The sequence below is a fragment of the Chinchilla lanigera genome, unplaced genomic scaffold (assembly GCF_000276665.1).
Source record: "Chinchilla lanigera isolate Chin_1 unplaced genomic scaffold, ChiLan1.0 scaffold00110, whole genome shotgun sequence".
In the NCBI taxonomy this organism is placed as follows: Eukaryota; Metazoa; Chordata; class Mammalia; order Rodentia; family Chinchillidae; genus Chinchilla; species Chinchilla lanigera.
In genome coordinates, this window is record NW_004955511.1 from 3993117 (window position 1) to 4002785 (window position 9669).

Here is a 9669-nt window from a genome sequence, read left to right on the forward strand (position 1 = left end):
AATATTCAGTGAATAAATACTGTTTCTCACTCATCAGTCCACTGGAAAAATAACGCAATGACAGGATCCAGTAAATATGTTATAGTAATAATCTTCAATGTCGGTGGTCTTTACTTCCCCATCAAAAGACACAGGCTGGCAGAGTGGATTAAAAAAAAAAAAAAAACCACAACTATAAATTACCTACATGAGATATCCTAAAGGAAACACACTGATATCCCAAAGGCACATATATTGCTGCCTCAGTTTACAAACTTAATTTGTTTTACAAAATTGGGGGAAGATGTTTGTGTTTGTGTTTGTTTGTGTTTGTGTTTGAGTTGTAGGGGGAAGATGGTCATGGTCATGTTTGTCACCCAATGTGGAATTTGTGAATGGAAGCATAATTCTGAAACACTTTTGTTTGTGGACTGAATTGTTTGCAAAGAAAAACATTCATGAACCGAGGTATTAATGCAGACTGAAAGGGAAGGGATGGCATATGACAGTCCATGCACCCAGAGGCTGAAGGAAGACAGAGGGGCCCTTTTATCTTCAGACACAGCAGAATTCAAACCACAGCTGACCAGAAGGGACAAAGTTGACCACTACACACTGGGAAAGGGGACAATTAAAAATGAAGACATTGCAATTTTTTTACCAGGAGATGAATTTACTTTTATTTCTTTTCTTATTTTTGCAATTTTAAATATATGTGCATAAAATGTTGATGCACAAAGATTCACAAAACAAAAACTATTGGTTATAAAAACACAGATAGACACCAAGATGGCGTGTGTCGAGATGTCTACTCAAAGCCTCATGCCAGGCCTGTGGGAGCACAGCTGAACCAGGCAGAGCACCACCTGGAGAGGGAGCAGGAGAGGGTCGTCTCAGTCTATAGAAAACCGGGTTAGATAACCCTAAATTATCGCAGGTTGATCAGGCCCTCAATCTCCCAAGCTAGTGGACAGCGAAGGCCTAAATAAACGAGACAATGGAAATGATTTCAGGGCTCCAGGAGGGACTAACTCTCTTACAGCGTCAAAATTCTATGAGTTTAGCCAAAGACTTCTCTGGGCAGCCCATATTCATTTAGTTTACAAACAAGGGAGGGGGAATACTGAAGAAAATGCAGGAATCCGGGCAGGAATTGGGAATCCCTTTAAGGACTCCTCCAAGTAATAAAGTATGCGAATTTACAAGAACTATGTTACCTCCAGGAAGGCCTTCATAGCAGGCGGGAGATGCCTGCAGCTGCAGTCTCCTTGTAGTTAGTTGGGTGGGAGCCTAAGCTTCAGACAGTTCACAAGTAAACACGGAAGGCCAATTAATATTAATATTAAATCCAACTCAGACCATTTGAGATGGTCTCCAACATCAGTCCTCTCGTGCTGCCGGCAGAATGAGCCCAGCGAGCTCTCCTCACAAGCACATGAGAAACCTTGGACAGCGTCCACGTGGACACCGATCCTCTCCTGCTCCCTCGCCAGGTGGTGCTCCGCCTGGTTAAGCTGTGCTCCTACAGTCCTGGCTGCTTTGTCCTGTGCTCAGACAACCTTACTTCTGTAGCAGCGGGTGCAGGGAGGGCACAGTGGGCCTGCTCAGGCACCAGCCTCCCCTGGGGTGGGAAAGGGCCTTCTCCATCTCCACTCACGTCCCCGACCATCATCCTGGAGGTGGCTGCTCATGTCTGCTCTTTCTCCAGCCCTCTGGGTCAGTGTGCTGTCCAGTCACCTCTGTGTCCTGCTCCTCTCCAGGGCTCCACCCACGCCAAACTCTCTGGCCAAGCTCTGCACAGCTTAACTCTTCAGCCCGGGGACTCTGGCTGAGGGAAGCAGGAGGAGCAGGCACCCAGGGGGGACAGCAGTAGGCAGGACATGTGGAAACCCCATGTGTGGGCGGAGGGGGAGAGCCTGTGTGGGTGCTGCCCGAGTGTCTGTCCTCCTTCCCGGGTCTCACCCACTGCGGCCACTGCCAGCCCCGGAACTCACTGAGCTGCCCTCCCTCCCAAGATTTGTTTTCCTGCTTGGAAGGAAGGAAAGCATCTAAGGGGCTTGAAGGGACCACGGGGCTTGCTTCTCATTGCCTCAGCAGTCAGTGCTTACCATAAAATTTTTCTGAAAAGCTCATGAGAATGGCTTATTTTCCTCTAGGATAGGGATTATCTCAGAAAAAGGCAGAGGGAGACATGCAGGAAATTTCCTAAAACTATAGAACAGCTGTGTTTCTTTTTTCAAACTGAATTTTCCTGGTTAAAACAGCCTCCTGGGCTGGGGTTTTGGCTCAGTGGCAGCGTGCTTGCTACCGTATGTTACATCTTGTGGTTGGTGGGACTGCCGAAAGTGACCATGATAACAGTAACGGCAACAACAACACTAACCTCCAGGCTGCACAGTCTCAGTGCTGGGCATACTGGTCGACCTTGTCCCATGCCTGTTCCAAATACCATCTTAAATCAGACTGCATCACTTCTCTACTCTGAATCCTCCAGTTAGTGTCTTTACACATTCAGAGAAAAGGAACCCTTACACTAACGAACACACACAGCTACACGACCCAAGTAGAGTTGCCCCCAACTCCCTTATCATATAATTCTCCATATGGACCCCACCTCAGTCATACTCGCCACCTTTTCCTTCCAAGAGCTAACCACACATTCCCTCCTCTTCTCATTTTAGAAACTGCACACTGCTAATGTTACTTCCTATTCTTTATCCTGCCTTGTTTCTCTTTTGACCACCTCAAATAATCTAAAAAATTTTGTTTGTTTTGTTAAATATCTGTATCTTCCTGTGAGAATGTAAGCACCACAAGGGTAAGGATTTTATTCTCTAGTATCTGATAATCTAAAAGTGCCTAGCACATAGAAGTTACTCAATAATATTTGTAGCGAATAGTATGGTTTTAACTTTCTTTATTTTGGAAATATGTTAAAAGTAAGAGAGTTCCTGTAACTACTAATTTCTTTTCTCAGGTGAATGTCAGTTTCTGCTTCCTAGGCCCATATTCACCCCTGGTCTTATTTTATTCTTTAAATTCTATTGTATGCAAAAATGTTCCCACGGAGATTCAGATACCTCTTGAGCAAAATTTAGTGCATTGTCCAAAAGCTCCTCTCAATTGTTTTATGTGTTTAATACATCATTCTGGAGATCTTGCACACTGCATTGAATTATTCATTCACCTTAAGACATTTTGGCAAGCTACATAATTATCTCTTTGATGTATAGACTTTCTCCCTCTTCGTATCTGCTGCTTTTCATTTAAAATAGTGTAATATGACCGAGACAGGGTAGAGATAAGGGTTCCCTCAATCCTGGGTCTCTGCAGTCAGATATCATGGCCTTCAAAGTAGCACCAAAGAATGCCTATTTAAACTTCAGGACTCTGTTTTGTTCTGCTCCTGTTCTTCAGACCAGTAAACTGCACTAATATGAAATACTACTGTGAGAACAATTTTACCAACTTGGCCATCTAGCTACATGTAAAGTTAGCTCTGTCTAGCTGTCTAGAGTGAACCATTCAATATGGAACTGATCATTTCTCTCATGCTTTGCAGGTGTGCATCCAGGCTCAGGGAGTTGTAACGACTCTCTGCTTAGAGATGAAGTGAACAGAAAGTGCTCAGGTCTAGTTCTCTCCTTCTGGCTTCTTCACAGCCTAATCCCGGTGACAAACATGTATGATCAAATAGATCCTCCTTTATACTTTTCAAAACTTGAAAATCCACATTGGAAAGATTTTAGGTCCATTGTTTGACATGTTTCAACAAAGAATTGATTGAACTTAGTCTAAGGGGATTCATTGTCCCTCTTGCCCTTAGATACCCTGGACACAGATCAAAGATGGATTTTTCCGTCATGGACCTTTGTGTGTTTACACACTTTCATATGCATTTGCAACATTTTAATAACTCCCTCTGGAACCCCTTCCCCAGAAGTGGAAATGGCCACTTGACTACCACTTCCTGGTTCAATAATATTCCTTTGCCTATATCTCCTAATAGGCCTGGGACTAAGGGACTAAGATGTGAGGCAGGGCCACAGTGGAATAACACTGATGATAAGGACCAGACTGATTCTTCTATGGCCTCTACAGACTTTGGACACCAACCAAAACTTGTCCTTGTGTGCATGCAGGCCCATGCACATGTGTGTTTTGCTAACATTTTAATAACTCCCCTTGAAACTGCATCAGAAAAGCTGGAATCCAACATTTAAATTCACTTTCTTGTCCAACCCCGCTTCCTCCGCCATTCTTACATTGAGCTGAGGCTAAGGGCTTTGAACATGAAACAGGGACATAGTAGAAGGGCCTGAAAGATGTGATTCCCTGAGTCTGCTCTTGCTTTTCTGAAAATGGAGCAAGAGGATCCCCAAAGACACTTTACCTTCACAAACAAAATCTTCATAAACTGTGACTCATCGTTATATGCCAGATAGCATACTATTTTTAGCTAGAGTTTCAACATCGAATGAAATATGTGAAAACATTAAATTGCTAGCACAGATTAAGGTTATGCAGAGTAAATTGAGATGTTGTTACTGATCATGTATAGCTAACTTGACTTTGGATATATTACAGGTTAATATTAAAAGCTGCAGAGACACAGTGATCATCCGATAAAAAACTCAACAAAGGTGGGTAGCGAAGATTGGGATGATGAATATGGTTTTTAAAATGGTACTTTCGATTGGAGAGAAGTCACGCATTTGTTGAGAATTTTTGTGTGGATTATTGGCAAGGCTGTTGCATATTAAAGACAATATAGGAAAGGAGGCTACTGAATCTTTTTTTAGACAGATTTTTTTTCAAGTGAAGATTGAATTTGGGAGGAAGAGTGTGTGTCTTCCATCCTGGTCCCATCACTTCTATTTTAGGCACTGTTCTTTGGGCCCAGTGTGTATCATGCTATGTCTTACATGAAAAATGGGATAAACCCAAATACTTACCCAATGTATGCAGATAAGAATGAAGTAAATCATCTTCCTACACCATGTCACACATACAGAGAATCCAAAGGAAAGTGGCTTTTGTTGTTTCCCGAAATGACCCTTTCTTCTATCATATCTCCTATGTCATGTTAATCCATCTTTACTTCTCTGACAATGTAAGTCACTTCTATCATGTATTATCTTTTTTTTTTTCAGTACTGTGGGTCAAACCCACAGCCTTGCGCATACTGGGCAAGTGTTCTACCATTGAGCTATTTCCCCAACTCATATCGTGTCTTTTAATTGGCACAGACTGTCCACTTTGTTGGATTGGTATCAATACAGCCCCATTTATCTATATCCTATTTTATGTTATTATTTTCATTTTTATTAGCATTATTAGTTGTATACATAAATGAGGCTCCTTGTGATTTTTCTGCATATCCATGTAGTCTGCAGAGATCAAATCCAGCCTCCCTTTATCTTCCATCCTGAGCACACACCCTTCCCAACTCCCTTCAACCTTACTCTACGTTCAGGTCAAATAGTTTAGCTTTGGCACAAGACAGAGAATACATACTACTTGTCTTACTCTGTCTGCCTTACTTCACTTAAGACAGTGTCTTGCATTTCAAACCATTTATTCATATACATTTGAAGATCACAATAAAATTTACTAGCTACATGTAAGCTGGAACAAGAAATACTTAAATTTTCTTCACACAGTCAAAAATAACATACAAAGAACACCCACTATTCTGACAATACCAGTGCCTCTCGCAGCCCCTACCCTCTTGCCTTGTTGCAAAGAGGAAAAGGGGCAAAGTACACTGGGTGTGGTCCCTCTCTCGGAGGAAAGCTACTGTGCTCTTCTCACCCCTGTGCTGAAGCACAGCTGTCCATTAACTCTTACCACAATATGTCCTGCCACAGAATACAAGATACATGAAGCCACACTGAGAGAAAAGGTCCAAAGCTGTTGCCCACACCTACCATGGACAAATGTTTTGGTTTTACACAACTGATGTGAGAACAAGGACGGGAAGCTTAGATCAATCATACCTCAGCCAAACCACACTTAAGGATCATTGGGTATAATAACAAAACATGTATTAATGAGGTCAGAAATTGTCCATAGTTAGTAAAAATCTCCTTTCATTCCACAGGTCTCTACATTGTGCGAACCACACTGTATTTTCCAATGTTCTCTGTATAATCGTGGTATTTTCACCACTGACTGGCGGCTTCTAAATACTTTCCTTGGTGTGAATTAGTCTTGCTTCTATTTCTTGGAAATTCATCAAGGCTAAATGAAACTTTTGTCCTCTCCAAGGAGACTTTCCTAGGACCTCTACATACAGCTCTGTTCTGTTGGCACCAGCATTGTATCACATGTGTGCTTATATACTTTAATATTTGTATTTTCCAACAGGCTAAAAATTACTCCAGAGTAAGAACTTTGCTATACTTGTGCATACATTGCTAGCACTAGCCTGATCCTGGCAATACTATAAAAATCACAGAATACAAGCTGAAAGACGAAGGGACTCAAGTGATTAAATGAATGTTTTCTTTAAGGTAGCTAAGATAATTGTACTACTGATTTCTACTGGTTTATTGAAAGGAACAGTCAATGCTTAATTTTCATGACCAATTTTGCATGCTTGTACCTGGTAATCTGAACAACTATTTAGAAGACAACAATATGCAATACAACAACCATTGTTGAATTCATATCATCTTGCTTTTTGAAGTTCTGTATAATTTCTAATAGTTTTTTAAATCATTTTTTACTCTCTTTAAAATAAAAAAAAGAAAAGAAAAGAATGCATTGTTCCTTCCTGATAAAGGCAGGGTCAGGAATGCAATCAAGTCTAACATTAGCACGTCTGGTTCATGTTACTAACTTGACTGCCAGCTGCACAGGTCAGTGAAGGTGCTGCAGGTATGTGAGGCGTTGGGCTGAACCAGTGCTAATAACAACAGCATCTGGGAGCTCATCCATGATTGTTCCTTAGGGGCTTTTACTGTAAAATTGAGATGATGAAATACTTCTGATCCGTTGCACTGTTCACCAAGGAGTGTATGCGGTAGCAAATGGAACGTGGGCCTGAGAGCTGAACACGATCAAATCTGAAACTCACTTCCACAACTTCCTACTGTGGTGAGTTTGGGAAAGTGGGCTCATCATTTTGGTTATCAATTCTGCAGCTGAAAGAAGAAATAAAGACCACTTCTTCATAATAAAACCATTCACAAGAAGTGTTAAGCCTTATAATATATATATATTATCTAAATTATACTTTTGAAGTAGAAAGATCTACTTAAATATATTCTTTATCAACATACTTTCATTAGCCAATAATTACTGAATAATTTTGCATGGGATAATTTCATCCGATGGCCAAACTGAGGGCCAACTTACAAATGTGGATGATCTACAAATTGAAACTGCTGTGCCTCCCTGTTGGACCATCTCAACTCCATTTCAGAGGCTGAGGGGAACAAAAAAATACAAGCACCTGTGCTTTCAGATCACACAGTTTGGAAACAAACAGCAAGAGAGACGATGCTTCCAAAGATATGAAAAACTGCACCAGGGTTAGAGAATTTATTTTCCTTGGCCTAACCACAGATCAAGAACTGAGCTGGTTCCTGTTTCTTCTCCTGCTTCTGCTGTACGTGTCAACCCTGCTGGGAAACCTCTTCATCATGCTCACGGTGACCTGGGAGGCTCGCCTCCACACCCCCATGTACTTCCTGCTCCGTAACTTGTCTATTGCCGACATCTGCTTCTCCTCCATCACAGCTCCCAAGGTGCTGGTGGACCTTCTCTCTGACACAAAGACCATCTCCTTCAATGGCTGCCTCACTCAGATGTTTTTCTTCCACCTCATCGGAGGTGTGGATGTGTCTTCTCTGTCACTGATGGCCTTTGACCGCTACGTGGCCATCTCCAGGCCCCTGCACTACGTGACCATCATGAGCAGAGGTGTTTGCACTGGGTTAATAGCGGCCTCCTGGTTAGCAGGTTTTGTCCACTCCATCGTGCAGATCGCCCTCTTGCTCCCACTCCCCTTCTGTGGGCCCAACATTCTCGACACTTTCTACTGCGATGTCCAGCAGGTCCTCCAACTCGCCTCTACAGACATTTTTGTTCTTGAAATGCTGATGATTTCCAACAATGGGCTGCTCACCACACTGTGGTTTTTCTTGCTCCTGGTGTCCTACTTGGTCATATTTTTATTAATAAGAGCTCAAACAGGTGAGGGCAGGAGGAAAGCCATCTCCACCTGCACCTCCCACATCACCGTGGTGACCCTGCACTTTGTGCCCTGCATCTACGTCTATGCCCGGCCCTTCACCGCCCTCCCCACGGATAAGCCCATCCACGTCACCTTCACGGTCATCTCCCCTCTGCTCAACCCCCTGATCTACACCCTGAGGAACCAGGAGATGAAGTCGGCCATGCGGAGACTCAGGAAAAGACTTGGACCTTCGGACACAATGGGCCAGTAGTTCCCCCAGTCACCTCTTTTAAAAGTGTTTGCACAACAAATAAACTCTATTCACTCTATTCACCAATGATTCCTAATTAATCTTTCTATTTATTCTAAGAAACAAATGACTTTTTTTTTTTGGTCTTTCTGAGACAGGGTCTTGCTGTGCAGTTCAGGCTGGTCTTGAGCTCACTTTGTAGCCCAGGCTGGTCTCAAACATGCAACGATCCTCCTGCCTCAGCTTCCCGAGTGCTGAGATTACAGGTGTGTGTCACCACACCCGGCTACAAATGACTTTTAGAGATTCTGATCAGTATATCATAAAATAAAATGATCTTTCATGTTACAGAAGCAAAGTAAAGAATAAATTTGTTGGCAGGAGAGGTATACAGTCCTTTTCCAACACATCTTTGGAAGAAATAAAGGAAACTAAATCAAAATAAACTCAGACAGTCCCACCATAAGCCTGCACTCTTCCCGGGAAGGGAGCAGCCATGTGGATTAGAAGCATAAGGCACCATGGGCTTTGGGATTCTATAATGTCTTTCATGTACTCCTATCCAAATTAGTTCTTCTGATTCTTCAAAGTGATAAATTAAATTGTTCTCACCTGAAAATTGTTATTTCTAAATCTCACATTCCAGAGCAGATACCTTAGAGTTAATGCTGCTCGAGTTATAACATGTACCTCACCCATTACGATGTACAACCTTAGCAAGACCCTGCCTCCCCTTTTCCAAGCCCCGGGTCCACTGACCACCATGGTTTCTTCAGCACCCTGTCCTTAGCTGTGGCACAGGATTTGGAACCCTCTTGCAAATTTCCTCTTCAACCTCTCCCCCACTGGGAACACTATTTGCATTATATCCCCAGCCTCGGCACAACTGGAATGCAGTACGCTATTAAAACCTTGTTGAATTTTTAAAATCCAGTGAATAAATGTTGCCTCTTATCTCTGCTCTTCAAACCATTGGAGGATATGTTTAAGGAAAAATGGTGCTGTAGCATGCACTTGTATTCTCAGTGACCCAGGACACCAAGGCAGGAAGATAACTTGACCCTAGGAGTTTCGGGCCAGCCTGAGTAACATTGTGAGATGAAAGAAATGAAGGAAGGCAGTGAGGAAGGAAGGAAGGAGGAAGGAAGGAAGGAAGGAAGGAAGGAAGGAAGGAAGGAAGGAAGGAAGGAAAGAAGGAAGGAAGGAAAGAAGGAAGGAAGAAGCAGAGGGAGGGAGGAAGAGAAAGAAAAAAAGA

General features: G+C 42.6%; 1 protein-coding gene across 1 annotated transcript; it reads left to right on the forward strand.

The window, feature by feature from the left end:
* The first annotated feature begins 7499 nt into the window (after window positions 1–7499).
* Window positions 7500–8435, forward strand: LOC102010185 (olfactory receptor 4D10-like). Its single transcript, XM_005408269.1, has one exon. It carries the CDS (start codon window positions 7500–7502, stop codon window positions 8433–8435), a length of 936 nt encoding a protein of 311 aa, XP_005408326.1.
* Window positions 8436–9669: the final 1234 nt, after the last annotated feature.